Source organism: Palaemon carinicauda, chromosome 29, assembly GCF_036898095.1.
Source record: "Palaemon carinicauda isolate YSFRI2023 chromosome 29, ASM3689809v2, whole genome shotgun sequence".
NCBI lineage: Eukaryota > Metazoa > Arthropoda > Malacostraca > Decapoda > Palaemonidae > Palaemon > Palaemon carinicauda.
In genome coordinates, this window is record NC_090753.1 from 87,590,700 (window position 1) to 87,611,649 (window position 20,950).

The 20,950-nt window shown below is 38.5% G+C and overlaps 2 protein-coding genes across 2 annotated transcripts in view; one reads left to right on the plus strand and one right to left on the minus strand.

The window, feature by feature from the left end:
- The window catches only part of LOC137622324 (uncharacterized), a 154,862-nt gene that overhangs the window by 79,830 nt on the left and 54,082 nt on the right, over positions 1-20,950 (plus strand). The gene's annotated exons all lie outside the window — the stretch shown is intronic.
- Positions 4,022-5,884, minus strand: LOC137622705 (myosin heavy chain, clone 203-like). The gene has a single exon (XM_068353297.1). The coding sequence runs from the start codon at positions 5,882-5,884 to the stop codon at positions 4,022-4,024; it is 1,863 nt and encodes a 620-aa protein (XP_068209398.1).

Genomic DNA, 20,950 nt, shown 5'->3' on the forward strand with positions numbered 1-20,950 from the left:
TTACGCAAAACTTCCTTAGGCATGGCCTCTAAGCCATATTTCCCAAGGCAAGGCATTTTCGCCATACAACCATAGCCCAGGTAGTTAAGCCTCGCACCCCTATACAAATCAGGTAAGCCAAACATCCCTAGTCCGCGCGTTCATGCCAAACATTTCAAGTCCAGTCACCTAGGCCTTTCTTTTTAGGCCAGCCAGTTAAGCGTTTCGGTTTTTTCCGGACAGTTCAGCCACACACAGACCAGGTAGTTAAGCCAAACCTTCCTAGATAGGGCAGGGAAGCCAACACCCTTAGGCCAGGCAGTTAAGCCATACACCCTCAGACAAAGTAGTTTAGCCAAACCTCCTTAGCCCTGTCAGTTGAGCCAAACATCCGTAGCCAAGGCAGTTAAGCCAAGCACCATTATGCCAGGCATTTAAGCCAATCATTATTAGACCAGACAGTTAAGCCAAGCATTTTTAGGCCAGGCGGTTAAGCCAAGCATTATTAGGCCAGGCGGTTAAGCCAAGCATCATCAGGCCAGGCGGTTAAGCCAAGCTTCATCAGGCCAGGCGTTTAAGCCAAGTATCATCAGGCCAGGCGGTTAAGCCAAGCATCATCAGGCCAGGCGGTTAAGCCAAGCATCACTAGGCCAGGCGGTTAAGCCAAGCATCATCAGGCACGGCGGTTAAGCCAAGCATCATCAGGCCAGGCGGTTAAGCCAAGCATCACTAGGCCAGGCGGTTAAGCCAAGCATCATCAGGCCAGGCGGTTAAGCCAAGCATCACTAGGCCAGGCGGTTAAGCCAAGCATCACTATCACTAGGCCAGGCGGTTAAGCCAAGCATCACTATCACTAGGCCAGGCGGTTAAGCCAAGCATCATTAAGTCAGGTGGTTAAGCCAAGCATCACTAGGCCAGGCGGTTGAGCCAAGCATCATCAGGCCAGGCAGTTAAGCCAAGCATCACTAGGCCAGGCGGTTAAGCCAAGCATCACTAGGCCAGGCGGTTAAGCCAAGCATCACTAGGCCAGGCGGTTAAGCCAAGCATCATCAGGCCAGGCGGTTAAGTCAAGCATCACTAGGCCAGGCGGTTAAGCCAAGCATCACTAGGCCAGGCAGTTAAGCCATCCCTCCTTAGCCCAGATAGTTAAGCCAAACTTTCATAGGCCAGTCAGTTGAGCCAAACATCCTAAGCTGAGGCAGTTACGCAAAACTTCCTTAGGCATGGCGTCTAAGCCATAGTTCCCAAGGCAAGGCATTTTCGCCATACTACCTTAGCCCAGGTAGTTAAGCCTCGCACCCCTATACAAATCAGGTAAGCCAAACATCCCTAGTCCACGCGTTCATGCCAAACATTTCAAGTCCAGTCACCTAGGCCTTTCTTTTTAGGCCAGCCAGTTAAGCGTTTCGGTTTTTTCCGGACAGTTCAGCCACACCCAGACCAGGTAGTTAAGCCAAACCTTCCTAGATAGGGCAGCGAAGCCAACACCCTTAGGCCAGGCAGTTAAGCCATACACCCTCAGACAAAGTAGTTTAGCCAAACCTCCTTAGCCCTGTCAGTTGAGCCAAACATCCGTAGCCAAGGCAGTTAAGCCAAGCACCATTATGCCAGGCATTTAAGCCAATCATTATTTGACCAGACAGTTAAGCCAAGCATTATTAGGCCAGGCGGTTAAGCCAAGCATTGTTAGGCCAGGCGGTTAAGCCAAGCATCATCAGGCCAGGCGGTTAAGCCAAGCATCATCAGGCCAGGCGGTTAAGCCAAGCATTACTAGGCCAGGCGGTTAAGCCAAGCATCACTAGGCCAGGCGGTTAAGCCAAGCATCACTAGGCCAGGCGGTTAAGCCAAGCATCATCAGGCCAGGCGGTTAAGCCAAGCATCATCAGGCCAGGCGGTTAAGCCAAGCATCACTAGGCCAGGCGGGTAAACCAACCATCACTAGGCCAGGCGGTTAAGCCAAGTATCATCAGGCCAGGCGGTTAAGCCAAGCATCATCAGGCCAGGCGGTTAAGCCAAGCATCACTAGGCCAGGCGGGTAAGCCAAGCATCACTAGGCCAGGCGGTTAAGCCAAGCATCATCAGGCCAGGCGGTTAAGCCAAGCATCACTAGGCCAGGCGGTTAAGCCAAGCATCATCAGGCCAGGCGGTTAAGCCAAGCATCACTAGGCCTGGCGGTTAAGCCAAGCATCACTAGGCCAGGCGGTTAAGCCAAGCATCACTAGGCCAGGCGGTTAAGCCAAGTATCATCAGGCCAGGCGGTTAAGCCAAGCATCATCAGGCCAGGCGGTTAAGCCAAGCATCACTAGGCCAGGCGGTTAAGCCAAGCATCATCAGGCCAGGCGGTTAAGCCAAGCATCCCTAGGCCAGGCGGTTAAGCCAAGCATCATCAGGCCAGGCGGTTAAGCCAAGCATCATCAGGCCTGGCGGTTAAGCCAAGCATCATCAGGCCAGGCGGTTATGCCAAGCATCACTAGGCCAGGCGGTTAAGTCAAGCATCACTAGGCCAGGCGGTTAAGCCAAGCATCATCAGTCCAGGCGGTTAAGCCAAGCATCACTAGGCCAGGCGGTTAAGCCAAGCATCACTAGGCCAGGCGGTTAAGCCAAGATCAATAGGCCAGGCAGTTAAGCCAAGCATCACTAGGCCAGGCGGTTAAGCCAAGCATCATCAGGCCAGGCGGTTAAGCCAAGCATCACTAGGCCAGGCGGTTAAGCCAAGCATCACTAGGCCAGGCGGTTAAGCCAAGCATCACTAGGCCAGGCGGTTAAGCCAAGCATCACTAGGCCAGGCGGTTAAGCCAAGCATCATCAGGCCAGGCGGTTAAGCCAAGCATCACTAAGCCATGCAGTTAAGCCAAGCATCACTAGGCCAGGCGGTTGAGCCAAGCATCACTAAGCCAGGCGGTTAAGCCAAGCATCATCAGGCCAGGCGGTTAAGCCAAGCATCACTAGGCCAGGCGGTTAAGCCAAGCATCATCAGGCCAGGCGGTTAAGCCAAGCATCATCAGGCCAGGCAGTTAAGCCAAGCATCACCAGGCCAGGCGGTTAAGCCAAGCATCACCAGGCCAGGTGGTTAAGCCAAGCATCACCAGGCCAGGCGGTTAAGCCAAGCATCACCAGGCCAGGCGGTTAAGCCAAGCATCACCAGGCCAGGCGGTTAAGCCAAGCATCACCAAGCCAGGCGGTTAAGCCAAGCATCATCAGGCCAGGCGGTTAAGCCAAGCATCATCAGGCCAGGCGGTTAAGCCAAGCATCATCAGGCCAGGCGGTTAAGCCAAGCATCATCAGGCCAGGCGGTTAAGCCAAGCATCACTAGGCCAGGCGGTTAAGCCAAGCATCATCAGGCCAGGCAGTTAAGCCAAGCATCATCAGGCCAGGCGGTTAAGCCAAGCATCACTAGGCCAGGCGGTTAAGCCAAGCATCATCAGGCCAGGCGGTTAAGCCAAGCATCATCAGGCCAGGCGGTTAAGCCAAGCATCATCAGGCCAGGCAGTTAAGCCAAGCATCATCAGGCCAGGCGGTTAAGCCAAGCATCATCAGGCCAGGCGGTTAAGCCAAGCATCATCAGGCCAGGCGGTTAAGCCAAGCATCATCAGGCCAGGCGGTTAAGCCAAGCATCATCAGGCCAGGCGGTTAAGCCATGCATCATCAGGCCAGGTGGTTAAGCCAAGCATCACTAGGCCAGACAGTTATGCCTGGCATCCTTAAACCTACAAAAAAAAAAAAAAAAAAAAATATGCCAGGCAGTTTAGACAAGCATTATTATGATAGGCAGTTAAGCCAATCATCATAAGCCTAGGCAGTTAAGCCTGGCATCCTTAAACCTAAAAAAGAAAAGATTAAAAAATAATATTCCTTTCACAAAAATAAAAATACTGTTATATTCCTTTTACAAAATATACCACGTCGCTATGAAATAAAAAATAACATTCCTGCCACAAAACAACATAAAAATATATTCCTCTTACAAAATAATATGAAATAATATTTCTTTCACAAAATAAAATAAATACTAGATTCCCTTTTCTGTGTAGTTTCAGACTTCTTAGTTGTTTTTTATATTCTCCTCAGTTCGTTCGTTATGAACCTTATTATCGTCTGTTTCCAAAACTGGGACTATGGGTCCAAGGGAGCCCCAAGAATAACCCTGTTCTCGTTTTGGTTTCTTCTTTTTTGGTTTCCTTACCAAAAGTTTCCTTGTGGGTCCTTCTCCTTCTTGTTTTTCTTCCTTCACAATGACAATTTTCTTGTCATCTTCTGCTGGAGTTTCACAACCTTCTACGACTGAAGTTTTATCAAGTCCGCATTTCTCCTTTTCTGGTGGACCCTCGTCACCCGTTCCTTCTTTTTTAACCTTTTCCAAATCTCTCTTCTGAAGTTCCTTCTTCAGTGAAGAGATGACATCCATCGCTGCGGACAATTCCTTCTTGATTTGATCCTCTGTGTTTGTCATTCGAACTATCTTTCCATTCAGATTCTTCTCTCGTTTACCTTTGTTCTCCAGTTGTTCACGAAGACCTTCGTTCTTCTTTGTTATTGTGAACACTGCCTCCTTTAGCTCACGATTCTGCACTAGAGATTTAGAAATCTCCTCCTGCAGCTCTTCTACTAGACGTTGGTGTCCTTGGCTTCTTTTCTGATCATTAGCACGAGCCTCCATCAGCTGTTTTTCTAGTTTGATTTTCTCTAGAGATAATTCCTCATTAAGGAAGCTTCGTTCCTCATTGGATTTCTTGAGATCCTCAATCTGTGCCAGAAGGATCGATTTCAGCTCGTCATGAGCCTCGATTTCCTTCTTGGCTTTTTTCAGTTCCTGATCCAACTGAACTATTTTCATTTTGTTTTTTTCATCCAGAGTGACTTTATCCTCAAGCTCTTTTTTCAGAGCTTCCTTCTCTCTTACAAGTGCTAATTCTATCCGATTTTGGACATCATTTTTCTGCTGAGCCATTTTCAGCTCCGCTTTCAACTCTTGAATTGAATGATCGTAATCAACGAGTTGATTTTGATGTGCTACAATCACAGCTTGTTTAATGGCAAGTTCCTTAGCCATTGTCTCATTCTGTCGCCTGAGATCTTCAATATCGGTGTCTACTTCCGTTTGAACTGATACATCTGTGTTAGAGATGGGTCCAGGCTCAACCTGAACTTCTACCTCTCTGTTAGAGATAAGAAGTTCAGTCTGTACCTGAACGTCTATATCTCTGTTAGAGGTAAGAAGTCCAGGGTCTACCTGAACTTGTATATCTGTAGTAGAGATAACACTCCCTGCGCCTCCTGGCAGCAGCAGCTGTTCCTCCTCGCCGGAAAGCAAAGGATCCTTCCCACTGAGGACAGCTTCAGTCTCCTCAGATATACTGTTGATTTCCTCCTGGTCCAAGACAGGCTCGAGTGCCTCACTCTGTTCCTCCTTGGTGTCTATGTCCGTTTGAACTGATACATCTGTGTTAGAGATGGGTCCAAGCTCAACCTGAACTTCTACCTCTCTGTTAAAGATAAGATGTTCAGTCTGTACCTGAACGTCTATATCTCTGTTAGAGGTAAGAAGTCCAGGGTCTACCTGAACTTGTATATCTGTAGTAGAGATAACACTCCCTGCGCCTCCTGGCAGCAGCAGCTGTTCCTCCTCTCCGGAAAGCAAAGGATCTTTCCCACTGATGACAGCTTCCGTTTCCTCAGAAACTGCGTCGAGTTCCTCCTGGTCCAAGACAGGCTGGAGTTCCTCACTCTGTTCCTCCTTGGGCCAGAATTTCCTCATCAGAAGACCACCTCCCAAAATGAGGCGTAGACCCTCCAGTTCCATCAACCGGGGCTGCTGGTCCTGAAAACCGTCTTCGGAAGAGGGACCTCCAACTAGGTATTTCTTCCCGTACTCACTGATAGCTCTCAATGCGCTTTTAGTGAACATCTTCGTTGCAAAACTCAGAATGCAGATCACTTGACTTTGATCAGGTATAATTTGAAAAAATCGAAATAGGTCCTGGCTGAAATATCGACTCCGAGATTGAAGGCGTTTTGAAGACTGGAGACGTCTTCGTTGGCTTCGAGATCGTCTCCTGAAACTGATTCCGATTATAATTCGAATGAGAGCGAGACTTTGAAGACGTCTTCGTTCGATTTGAAAAAATTCTTCACTCGGTCTTCACCGAAACTTGGTAGTAATTTCTTTTCCCCGAAGGAAATAGATAGATAGATAGATAGATGGATAGATAGATAAATAGATAGATAGATAGATAGATAGAAGATAAAGATCGATAGATATATAGATAGATAGATAGAATTGTAATTATGAGAAAAAGTTAAAATTCTTAATGAGGTGTGAATGAAGACTCGGATGAAATCGGGATGGTGTGAAGCCCTCTGAAGACATCGTTGGGTCGTTGAAGAATCTTCATCAGGTCTTCTCCGAAGATTTCTTTCTGCTTCAGTAGAAGTTTTGTGTTTTTATCATCTCTTTTTTTTTCTTTCTTTTTTGAAAAGACAAATCTAATAATTCCATTGACTATTCCTTTTCTAATTTCTTTTCCCCGAAGGAAATATTGAAAAAAAATCTTACAAAAAAAAGAGAAAAGATAAAATTAATATAACAAATAATCTCGTATCGAGTTTCGCCATTTTGTTTTAGTCTCTGGAAAATGTCAAAGATTTTGGAAATGAATAAAATACTAATTCGTAGTTTTACTTTCCTTTGATTCTATCGAAAGATTTTTGTTTTAATTTTATGTTGTTATTTCATATGAAAATTAAATGATCTTCTTCTTCTTCTTCTTCTTCTTCTTCTTCTTCTTCTTCTTCTTCTTCTTCTTCGTCTTCGTCTTCTTCTTCTGGCGTTCCTTAAGCTATATATGTATATATATATATATATATATATGTATATATATATATATATATATATATATATATACGTATATATATATATATATATGTACACATATATATATATATGTATATATATATATATATATATATACATATATATATATATATATATATATATATATATATGTATATACATACATACATATATATGTTTATATATATATATTATATTTATGTTTATATATATATGTATATATATATATATATATATATATATATATATATATATGTATAGATATACATGGCCATATTAGAATACAATCTACTTTAATTTACTCTTGTGTTTATATATCTATCTATCTATCTATTTATATATATATATATATATATAGATGCCTCCGTTTTTAATTCACTGCAGGACAAAAGGCTCTGATATGTCCTTATTCATCGCCAAGCTGGCAACTGCCGTTGGTGATGGTGGGAGACTTTAGTCTGATTGCTCACAACAAACTAACTTAGTAAGGGCGGCTCTGAGTATAGTCAGTTTTTTTAAGCGAGGCAGATTTGCACCGACTCGCAGGGGGTGCCCTTTTAGCTCGGAAAATTTCCTAATAGCTGATTGGTCGGGAGTATTTTTGTCCGAGTACCATCATTGTTTTCAAATGATTACCAAGTAATGTGAATCGAAACTCATTTATAAATCTAAATTTCTCCCTTAGATATAGGTTTTGTCAATAAATAATATTAAATAAATAAATCTATTATAAAGTATCCTGATGGTAAATCTAAATTTAATAACAACACTCGCCGAAGTCAAGGACAGGAGCTTGTCTTCGGATGCACGCTGCATAATTTTGTTACTTTTCACATATTTCATCACAAATTGAGACAAATTACACTAAGAAGAAAGAAAAACATATCATTATAAACTTACTTTGAATACCAGAATCTACTACAAACGTGGAATTGATAAAAGTAAATGATGATGATACATATATAATAATAATAATGATGATAATAATAATAATAATAATAATATCCTGCTTTTCCAACTAAGGTTGTAGCTTATCTAGTTATAATAATAATAATAATGATAATAATAGTAATAATAATAATGATAATATTCTGCTTTTCCAACTAGAGTTGTAGCTTATCTAGTCATAATAATAATAATAATAATAATAATAATAATAATATGACACAACTCCTCCATATTCTTCAATCAAGTATCCATCCAACACCATTGTTTAGCATTTCTTCTCAGCATTATTTATTTATTTATTTATTAATATTTTTTTTTATTATATCAAGTACAGGAATGTCGTCATACGTGGTATTAACATTTTACGCTAAAAACGAATAGGTTTCAACAACCGAGGTGGTGCTTAGCGAAGCATTCTCCTGTTTGCTGTTCGGTTCGACTTTGTGTGTGTGTGTGTGTGTGTGTGTGTATGTATGTGGGGCTGTGTAGCTAGTTTTCTTCTTTTTTTTTTTTATTATCCAGAGTAGTTTAGACTCGTTTTAAGACACCACTTGCATATCACCAATGCGCTTTACTCAATGTTTATCTTCTTGAGGTGTGTGTGTTTGTTTGTGTTGATATCAGGTTGTGTACAATTGTATACAGATATATTCAAAATAAATTTTGTGTGTATATATATATATATATATATATGTGTGTGTGTGTATATATGATAAATTTTGCACTTGTAGATGTGTTTTTTTTATTCTCAAATGAGCCATATATTTTATTACATGACGTTGATATAGACACCAGTTATGTATATCTATACATTTATAACATGTTTCATATGTATGATTATTAGATTATAGATACGACACTATGTATATATATATATATATATATAGAGAGAGAGAGAGAGAGAGAGAGAGAGAGAGAGAGAGAGAGAGAGAGTAATGTTTTCAAGCATGAAGATAGGTTAGAAGAGAAGATGAGTGGTTAACCAAGAACTTCAGCATTTATTGAGTAATAACAGAAATAATTTTCAAAAATCCATTTTCAAAAATTTGTACAAATCTGATGTTAAGTTCTTTAAGATTTTGCATTGCAATAATGATTTGACGAAATATATTCTGTCCTTACATTATATCAATTCTTAATTATCTATCAAACTGATGGTTATAAGTCATATGTGTTGCGAAAAGGCTGACGGTATGATTTATATATTCTTCTTCTTCTGTGTCTATATTCTTTTCCCACTTCTATGTGGGGTCGATGTTTCTGGTCAGCTTTCACCATCTACCTCTGTCCCACACTTCATCACTGGTTAATCCCTTTGGTCGAAGGTCATCCTTGATACAGTCCATCCACCTTCGCTTTGGTCTCCCTCTCCTTCTCGTTCCCTGTACCTCCATTTCCATCACTCTCCTCCCAATATACTGTTCATCTCTTTCTCATGACATGACCATACCACCTCAGTCTACTTTCTTGGATCTTATCTGATAGTTCTCTAACTTCTGTGGTACCCCTAATTACCTCATTCCGTATCTTTATCTCTTCTTGTCACCCCACAACATCCATCTCGACATTCTCATCTCTGCCACATCCAGTTTCTTCTCTTCTGTCTTATTTATTGCCCACATCTCCCCTCCATACATCATTGCCGGTCTCACAACGGTCATGTGTACTTTACCTTTCAACTTAACCCCTATTTTCCTGTCACATAGTACTCCACGCACTTTTTTCCAATTCTTCCATCCTGCTTGTATTCTGTGGTTTATTTCTGCCCCTAGATCACCATCCTCTGCAACTGTTGATCCTAAATACTTGAAATTTTCAACTCTTTTCAATCTCTCTCCTTGTAAACTAACTTCCCCATTCTCCCCATTTTTCAATCTCGACTACTCTTGTCTTTTTCCTGTCGATCTTCAATCCTCAATTTTCCATTTTTCTTCTCCACTCCTCCAGTTTCTCTTCTACTACCTCTCCCCTGGTGCTATACAGTATAACATCATCAGCGAAAAGCATACACCAAGGAGACTGATGTCTAATACCTTGTGTTACTATATCCATGACCAGATCAAATAGGTAAGGGCTCAATGCAGACCCCTGATGTAGTCCTACATTTACTTGGTGCTTTAAATAATTTTGAAAATTATTTAAATCACCGAAGGCATTAAAGTGCCGTATTTCTTGGTGTTTTTAACCTCGTGAATTAATTAAACATAATTTTTTTATTAATTTAATAAGTGCCTTTGATTAGTCACAATGTTATCTTATGATTCATATGACATAATTTCCTTCTCCCATCCTAACACCATTGGTTTCAAGGTTTAATGGCCGCCCATGAATGGCAGAGACTGATATATATATATATATATATATATACATTTGATCAGCGCCCAAGCCCCCTCTCCAGCCAAACTATGACAAAGGAGGGCCAGACAATGGCTGCTGATAACCCAGCAGATAGACCTAAAGGCTTCCCCAAACCCTAATCCTTAGTTAACAAAGATGGCGAGGTTGCAGCGACCAAAGGAACTAACGAGTCTGAGAGGGACTCGAACCCCAGTGTGGCGTTCACCAGTCAAGGACGTTACCACATCGGCCACAATAACGAGGCAAAACACATTTACTAATCAATTCTTCAGAATTTCAAAGAGTTTATTTCTTCATTTCCTATTCGCCAGTCATCATCATCATCATCAGCCGTAATTAGTTTACTGTAGGACAAAGGACTCAGACATATCTTTATTATCATAATTATTATTATTATCGTCAAATAATAATAATAATAATAATAAAAATAATAATAATAAGCAGGAGAAGAATAAGACATCAGCATTAACTGGCACAATTGAAGGGGGGGGGGGGAGAAATAAGCCAATCTAATTAAGAGCTTCTCTAAATAAATTACTTTATAAGAGACCAATGAAATTAATGACGTCACAGCGGGAGTGGAAGGACATGTTTGAGGCCTTTGTCCTGCACTGGACTAGTTACGGCTGATGATGATGATGATGATGAATGGCGAATAGGAAATGAAGAAATAAACTCTTTGAAATTCTGAAGAATTTAGTAAATGTGTTTTGCCTCGTTATTGTGGCCGATGTGGTAACGTCCTTTACTGGTGAACGCCACACTGGGGTTCGAGTCCCTCTCAGACTCGTTAGTTCCTTTGGTCGCTGCAACCTCGCCATCTTTGTTAACTAAGGATTAGGGTTTGGGGAAGCATTTAGGTCTATCTGCTGGGTTATTAGCAGCCATTGTCTGGCCCTACTTGGTCATAGTTTAGCTGGAGAGGGGGCTTGGGCGCTGATCAAATGTATATATGTTAAATATATCTCAGTCTCTGCCATTCATGAGCGGCCATTAAACCTTGAAACCAATGAAGATAGGATGGGAGAAGGAAGTTATCATGTCATATGAATCCTAAAATCACATTGTGACAAATCAAAGGCACTGATTAAATTAATAAAAAATTATGGTTAAATAATTCACAAGATTAAAAATAAGAAATACTGCACTTTAATGCCTTCGGTGCTTTAAATAATTATCAAAATTTCAATATTTACATACATACATGTACCAAGGCACTTCCCCCAATTTTGGGGGGTAGCCGACATCAACAAATGAAACAAAAACAAAAAGGGGACCTCTACTTTCTACGTTCCTCCAGCCTAACAAGAGACTCGACCGAGTTCAGCTGGTACTGCTAGGGTGCCACAGCCCACCCTCTAACATTATCCGCGACAGATGAAGCTTCATAATGCTGAATCCCCTACTGCTGCTACCTCCACGGTCATCGAAGGCATCTCTCTCACATCTATCCTCCTATCACCCAGAGGTTCCTTCACTCCATCCATTCACCCAAACCTTGGCCTTCCTCTTGTACTTCTCCCATCAACTCTTGCATTCATCACCTTCTTTAGCAGACAGCCATTTTCCATTCTCTCAACATGGCAAAACCACCTCAACACATTCATATCCACTCTAGCTGCTAACTCATTTCTTACACCCGTTCTCACTCTCACCACTTCGTTCCTAATCCTATCTACTCGAGATACACCAGCCATACTCCTTAGACACTTCATCTCAAACACATTCAATTTCTGTCTCTCCGTCACTTTCATTCCCCACAACTCCGATCCATACTTCACAGTTGGTACAATCACTTTCTCATATAGAACTCTCTTTACATTCATGCCCAACCCTCTATTTTTTACTACTCCCTTAACTGCCCCCAACACTTTGCAACCTTCATTCACTCTCTGACGTACATCTGCTTCCACTCCACCATTTGCTGCAACAGCAGACCCCAAGTACTTATACTGATCCACCTCCTCAAGTAACTCTTCATTCAACATGACATTCAACCTTGCACCACCTTTCCTTCTCGTACATCTCATAACCTTATTCTTACCCACATTAACTCAACTTCCTTCTGTCACACACACTTCCAAATTCAGTCACTAATCGGCCAAGCTTCTCTTCTCTGTCTGCAACCAGTACAGTATCATCCGCAAACAACAACTGATTTACCTCCCATTCATGGTCATTCTCGTCTACCAGTTTTAATCCTCGTCCAAGCACTCGAGCATTCACCTCTCTCACCACTCCATCAACTTACAAGTTAAACAACCACGGTGATATCACACATCCCTGTCTCAGCCCCACTCTCACCGGAAACCAATCACTAGCTTTATTTCCTATCCTAACACATGCTTTACTACCTTTGTAGAAACTTTTCACTGCTTGCAGCAACCTTCCACCAACTCCATATAACCTTATCACATTCCACATTGCTTCCCTATCAACTCTATCATACGCTTTTTTCCAGATCCATAAACGCAATATACACCTCCTTACCTTTTGCTAAATATTTCTTGCATATATGCATTACTGTAAAAATCTGATTCATACAACCCCTACCTCTTCTAAAATCACCCTGTATTTCTAAGATTGCATTCTCTGTTTTATCCTTGATCCTATTAATCAATACTCTACCATACACTTTTCCAACTACGCTTAACAAACTAATACCTCTTGAATTACAACACTCTTGCACATCTCCCTTACCCTTATATAGTGGTATAATACATGCACAAACCCAATCTACTGGTACCATTGACAACACAAAACACATATTAAACAATCTCACCAACCATTCAAGTACAGTCACACCCCCTTCCTTCAACATCTCAGCTCTCACACCATCCATACCAGATGCTTTTCCTACTCTCGTTTCATCTAGTGCTCTCCTCACTTCATCTATTGTAATCTTTCTCTCATTCTCATCTCCCATCACTGGCACCTCAACACCTGGAACAGCAATTATATCTGCCTCCCTATTATCCTCAACATTCAGTAAACTTTCAAAATATTCCGCCCATCTTTTCCTTGCCTCCTCTCCTTTTAACAACCTTCCATTTCCATCTTTCACTGTCTCTTCAATTCTTGAGCCAGCCTTCCTAACTCTCTTCACTTCTTTCCAAAACTTCTTCTTACTCTCTTCATATGAATGTCCTAATCCTTGACCCCACATCAGGTCAGCTGCCCTCTTTGCCTCACGTACCTTAAAAGAATAAAATTTATTGTAAAAAAAAAAAAAAAACTGTTATTAGATGAAAAAAAATTGTTTATGTTGGAAGAAAAAAAGAAAAATTGAATTAAGTGGAAAGACTAAACCCAAAAGAGGTAATAATTCCAATTTGAACGGTGTGGACTCTCTCTCTCTCTCTCTCTCTCTCTCTCTCTCTCTCTCTCTCTCTCTCTCTCTCTCTCTCTCTCTCTCTCTATTCATGCATATATGTATTTGGATGATCAGCGTTCTATCTAAAATTGCTTTATTTAACTTGGGTTTTGAATTAGGGATTTAGTTGTTGGTCGACTATTGTAGGTCGCCAGAGAGAGAGAGAGAGAGAGAGAGAGAGAGAGAGAGAGAGAGAGAGAGAGAGAGAGAGAGAGAGAGAGAGTACAATGAATTTGGATGTTTCTAAGATTTTTAGTCCATCCGCGGAGACTCCATTTACTCTTTGGTAGAGCAATTTAGTTTAAGCATTTAGAGAGTTTGTATGGTATTGTTTAAATTATTTATGAACTCGTTTACCTTGTTACTGTTTACTACATCAACTGGAAGTCTATTCCAAGTTTTTGCTGTTTTGTATGTAAAAAAAAGTGCCACATTGAGTGGTGTTGTATCTTTTCAATTCCAGTTTGTATCCGTTACCTCTGGACTGATTTGTGCCAAGTGTAAATAGATTGCTGCAATCTACATTTGTTATTCTTTTAAAAAAATTTTAATGCCTCTATTAATTGTCTCCTTAGTCGTCGTGTTTGTAGATCAAATAAGTTCAAACGTTCCATCCTCCGTCTATATCCATATGCCCTTAGTGTTGGAACTAGTTTGGTGGCCCTAGCTTGTACTGCTCCCAGTCTATCTCTATCCTTCTGAATACTTGGAGCCCAGAATTGGCTGGATGGATACATCTTTAGTGCAGTGTCTTTGTTTCTGTATTTGAATTGTCTCTTTTATGTGTAACCCATTAGTTTTTGTGCTTTCTTTTCAGCTTATATACTCTGGTGAACTTCCAATCCTTGCTGATGATAATACTGAGATCTTCCTCCTGGTCCTCACTTTCTTTTTCCTTACCCAGCAGTGAGTAATCTGACTGTGGGTTATTATAACTTATGTGCATGAGTTTACATTTCCCACAGTTGAAAGGCATTTGCCCTTTTTTGGACCATTCTCGTAGCTTCATTAGATCATCTCTTGAGGCTTCTACCTCTTCTGAGTTCGCAGCATTTATGCCTAGTTTAGTATCGTTGGCAAATTTGGCTATTCTACTTGTGAATCCCAAGTCTGTGTCGTTATGAGGAACTTTGTCAAAAGCCTTTTAAAAGTCTAGGTATATGATGTCTATTGCCTTGCTTTTGTCATAAATGCTAAACAATTAGAAAAATTCCAAAAGATTTGTCACACAAGATCTCTTTTGTCTAAAACCATGTTGACTGTCTATCATAAGATTGTTTTTCTCTATAAGTTTTACTATCGAATCTACTATAATTGATTACAATTTTTTGCAAAGCACTGAAGTTAGACACACTTGTATATAGTTGTCGGGTTCTTCTTTTGGTCTCTTATTGTAGGTTGGAGGAACATTGCCTAGTTTCCATCCTTGTGGTGCCTTTCTTTCGTTGGCTGTCTTTCGGAACATTTTATGAAAGTGTGGGGTTATCTCTTCTAGTTCTATAATCTCTTTTGAATGAATATCATCTGGACCTGGTGCCCTAGACTTACAGAGTTCTTTTATTTTTTTTTTATATCATATATTGTAAAGATGATTTTATTTAATGGTTGTGGCCGTTCATAATTGATAGCTGGTTCGGGGAGGGTTTACCATTCTTCCCTAGTGAATGCGTTTGTGAAATATGCATTCATCAGTTTGAATTTTGTTTCCAAATCATTTGTTATAAGATTACCCCTCCGAGTCTCTCCGAGTCTCCTAATGGGCTAATGTTGTTTTTGATTGGTTTTCTACTGTTTACATATGCAAAAAAATTCTTTTGGGTAGATTTTCTTTACTAGCCGAAGCAACTCTTTTCTCTTCGTTAATATTGCTCTTTCTAACTAGTTTATCTACTTTTTGGTTTAACTTGTGCTTGGAACTTTCATGAATTGAAGGCTGTGGACCCATTGAAGTATGTTTACTCTCTCCACTTATTGCATTGGCTATTTCTCGGTTGAACCACTTAGGTTGTGGAGTTCCATTTGGTAAAGTTTTTCTTTGCGGTATACATCTAGACCGTTTTTATTTATATATTTCTACAGAGGAGTCTCATTGTGTATCTATGTTCTCTGTTTCGTCGTATTCGAAATTCTTGGTGTATTTCTTCAGTTTTATCCAGTTACTATGTCTGTAGTCAAGATTTTTTTTTTTTTTTTTTTTTTTTTTTTTTTTTTTTTTTTTTTTTTTTTTTTTTTTTTAGATGAATATTTACTTGAAACTGATCTATTTCGTGGTCATATATTTCTGATAATTTTGCCTACTGAAACACTGGATGCTAAATTTTCTTCTATTGTTAGCACAATATCTATAGTCTATTCTTTTTAGTGAGGCAGATTTGCACCGACTCACATGGGTGCCCGTTTAGCTTGGAATAGTTTCCTGATCGCTGATTGGTTGGGCAAGATAATTCTAACCAATCAGATAACAGGAAACATTTCCGAGCTAAAAGGGCACCGCTGCAAGTGCGCCTCGTTAAGAAAAATTGAGTATAGTATGTTGTTTCTCTTAGTTGGTTTATTGACCCACTGATGAAGGAATTCATTGTTGACAAATTCTAGTAGCCTATGTCCCTCTGTGTATGCTGTTGAATTCATAGTGTCCCAGTTTACTGGTGCATTGAAGTCTCCCATTAGGACAGCTAGCTTATTGTTAACTTTTTGTCCAATTTGTCTATACAGCTCTTCGTCCTGTTCTTGTGTTTGATGTGGAGGTTTGTATATTACTAGTATGCACATGTTTTTCCTTATGGTGTTAATATTTACACATACCACTTCACATTCCGTTTCTAATTTAATTTCTATGGGATTTAAGGGATTTCTAACATAGAGCATTTCCCTCCACCTTTTTTGATAAGGTGATCCTTCTTGAAAAGCTTGAAACCTGGGATTTCGTATTCTCCGATAAAGTCCTTGTTGTTTTTTCTTGAATCCAGGTCTCTTAATGCTTATGACATCTAGTTCCTCATTAGCTAACATTGCCGCGAAATTCCAGTTTTTTTCTAACTGAATGAGCATTGAATTGTGTCGCTCTGAGGAAATTTTCTATCTTTTTACTCTTGATGTGGCTTTTCTAGTTTCCCTGATTTATTATTATTATTATTATTATTATTATTATTATTATTATTATTATTATTACTTGCTAAGCTACAACCCTATTTGGAAAAGCAGGATGCAATAAGTCCAGGGGCTCCAACAGGGAAAATATCCCAGTGAGGAATGGAAACAAGATAAATAAAATATTTTAAGAACAGTAACATTAAAATAAATATCTCCTATATAAACTATTAAAAGTTTTACAAAAGAAGAAGAGAAAAAAAGATATATTGTGCTCGAGTGTACCGTCAAGCAAGAGGGAGTTTTAGTTTTACTTTTGGTTTGCATTATCCAAGTTGTCTGCCAAATGTTTTCTATTTATTGTTGAAGGATTTTCTAAGGGTCTAGATTATTCTTGGTCTACTGTTTTTAAGTAATTGTACAGGCTGATATTAATTTGGTTTTCCGTATACCCTCTTGCCTTCTTCACTTAAGTGTATTCCGTCTCTTTTGTATAATTTTCTCTTGTCGTAGAAAGAGTTCCAAAGAGAGAGAGAGAGAGAGAGAGAGAGAGAGAGAGAGAGAGAGAGAGAGAGAGAGAGAGAGAGAGATTTTAATGCCCAACAACGTAACCACAAATATGATAGTTTCGGTTTTTTACTTTAATTTATTTCTGATAACGATAATTTGCTTTTTTCTTTTAAGAGATAATTTATTTTTCCTTGTTAGAGATAATTTGTTTTTTTCTTTTAAGAGATAATTTATTTTTTCTGATAAAAGATAACTTTTTCTGATAAAAGATAACTTTTTCTGATAAAAGATAACTTTTTCTGATAAAAGATAACTTTTTCTGATAAAGATAACTTTCTGATAAAAGATAACTTTTTCTGAAAAAAGATAACTTTCTGATAAAGTATATTTTATTTTTTATTTGACAAGAAATAATTTATTTTTTTTAATGAAAAATAGTTTATTTTTTCCGATAAAAGATAACTTATTTTTTCTGATAAAATATGATTTATTATATTTGAGAAAATATAATTTATTTTATTTCTGATAAGATAATTAATTTTTCCGATAAAAGATGATTTATTATTTTTCTCCTAAAAATTATTTTTCCTGATAAAAGATAACTTATATCTCCTAAAGGTAATTCATTTTATATCTGATAAAAGGTAATTTATTTCGGTTAAAAGATAACATTTCTTTCTGATGAAAGACAATTTTTCTTACAGAAAATAATTCATTTATTTTATTTCGATACAAGATAATTCATTTCGATTATAGAAGATCAGACTACTATAGTCAATTCTTTTTAGCGAGGCAGATTTACACGGGCTCGCAGGGGTGCCCTTTTAGCTGGGAAAAGTTTCCTGATCGCTGATTGCTTGAACAAGATAATTCCAACCAATTAGAGAACAGGAAAATTTTCCGAGCTAAAAGGGCACCGCTGCGAGTCTGTACAAATGCGCCTCATTAAAAAAAATAGAGTATAGTAATGGAGGTTTAACTTCTAAAAACCTGTTAGAATTTGATCCTACTTCACTTGACTAAGGACTGCTTTTCTGGTCCTGAACTGCATTTCGAGTATAAGTCTGCTTGCCCTTATCTGTGGCAGTATGAATTGCATCTTTCTCGCGTCCCTGCATTATTCATGCAATCTCAGATACTGCTTAATATAAAATATACAATCTTCCTTTATAGATTATCCTGTCAGGAAATTCTGTCAGCTTGTCTTATTCGGTGGTCTTCGTTCGTAACGAGATATAGATATATTTGCATACTTGCATATCTCTCTCTCTCTCTCTCTCTCTCTCTCTCTCTCTCTCTCTCTCTCTCTCTCTCTCTCTCTAGAATGAACTAGCTAGGATGTCAAGCTAGGTCGTTGACTTTTAAAAACTAATTAACCATAAAATTGCCCATTATTCTCAATAAAAAGATATTTGTATACATGTATCTCTCTCTCTCTCTCTCTCTCTCTCTCTCTCTCTCTCTCTCTCTCTCTCTCTCTCTCTCTCTCTCATAGTCAGGATGCAAGAATTAAAATCTCTCTCTCTCTCTCTCTCTCTCTCTCTCTCTCTCACCTTGTTTGCATCTTACTTTGCTAATGGGTAATTGTGTTTCATTAAGGTTGTGCTAATGGTGGAAACAGGGGTTTGGGGAGGTCTGTTGGGGAAGAGAAGGATGCTGGGGAAGGGAGGAGGTTGACAAGTGGTGGGGGGTGGGGTTTGGGGGGGTGGGGGGGAGAGAAGAAGATAGTGTAATTGTTGGGGATTAAAGGATGGAGGAAAATTTGTTCAGGAGACAATGATGAAATTGCTCTTCACATCAAATAGTTTTTTTTCTCTTAATAAGATCTTTAAATTGAAGTATTTTTTTTTGTTCCCATTTTCTATAGTTTTTATTTTTTTTTTTTTCTTTTTTTTATCATCCTTGTGAGATAAGCATATAGGGTCTGGGGAAGCCTATATGTTAGCCTGATGAGTTATCAGCAGCTATTCTCTGGCCCTCCCTGGTCATAGTTAGGGTGGAGCGTGGCTTGGGAGCTGGATATATATATATATATATATATATATATATATATATATATATATATATATATATATATATATTATATATATATATTCATATAAATATAAATATATATATATATATATATATATATATATATATATATATATATATATATATATATATATATATATATATATGGTCAGTCTCTAGGGCATTATGGCTATCCCTTGCCTTTGCCCTTCATGAGTAGCCTTTAAACCATAGACGTCTATGTTGTGTTCCTAAAACGTCTGACAATGTATTGCATAGGTAGAATTTTCCTGATGAAAAACCGTTTTAATAGAAGCAATTGCTATTATTGAGAGGTCAAGTCCTGTGTCACTTCTCTGGGGGTGTTAAAGAACTGCTGGTGGGTAAATGTAAAGTAAGATTTATTTTCAAAAAGTAAGGGATTTAATCTTCATTTTCAGGTCTTGGTGGGTTTCCTTACCTTAAGCTTTTAACTCTCTTAAATAAATCACTTTTCTTACAAGGCAGAATGATAACCCCCTTCTTTTATCCGGTCTTTGAGGCCTGCAGGAAACTGGGATAGATTTCGAAAGCGGCAGCACTCCCTGTTAAACTATTGATCGTTAGGACGAGATTCTTTGCCCAATTTAACCACGAATTATTGGCCTATCTTAAACCTAACTGCGGCTTGATTATTTGTTATTATTATTATTATTATTATTATTATTATTATTATTATTATTATTATTATCATTATCATTATTATTATTACTACTACCACTATCCAAGGTGCAACCCTAGTTGGAAAAGCAAGATGCTATACGCCCAAGGGCTCCAACAGGGAAAAATAGCCCAGTAAGGAAATGAGGAAATAGGTAAACGATATAAGATGTAATGAACAATTAGCCACAAATATTTTAAGAACATTAACAACATTAAAACAGATGTTTCATGTATATGCTGTAAAAAGACTTACGCCGACCTGTTCAACATGAAAACATTTGCTACAACTTGGCCACAGCTGGAATAACACTTGTAAGAGTACTGTGTAGTATTGAGCCTCATGATGGAGAAGGCCTGACTATTAGAATTAACTCCATGTCTGGTATTTATTATTGTTGTTGTTGTTAGTATTGTTGTTGTTGTTGTTATTGGTATTATTATTATTATTATTATTATTATTATTATTATTTTACGTATGCTTACAAGACGCTGGCTCCAAAAAAGTGGTTGAACAAAAAATAAATAAAACAATAATTTAGAATTAATAGTCATAGCAATTAATTGCGCAGTTGGTAGCTTTTGGGGGTAATTAATAGAAGATATGTAATTACGCAATGAATATTTGCTTTATTGTGTAATTTGTTAATTTGAATGTAATATATATAATTATATATATATATATATATATATAATTATATATATATATATATATATATATATATATATGTACATAATATATTTAAATATATGTATATATATACATTTTTTTTATCTATGTGTTTTTGTGTATGTATATACTTAATGTATACACACACTCACACATATATATATATATATATATATATATTATATATATATATATATATATAAATATGAGAGAGAGAGAGAGAGAGAGAGAGAGAGAGAGAGAGAGAGAGAGAGAGAGAGAGAGAGAGAGAGATTTCACATTTTATGAGAAGAGGAAAGAATGTGTTAATGATATCAGTCATAAATGTAAACTATTTTTTTGCTGACATTTTCTGGCACTCATTCATTCTTGATTTTTTTCTTCTACAGGTAAGTTTGGTCGACCAGCCGAAGTCTGTAAGTAGGTAAGAGGCGTTTAAGTCAGCTTTTGAACATTTTTT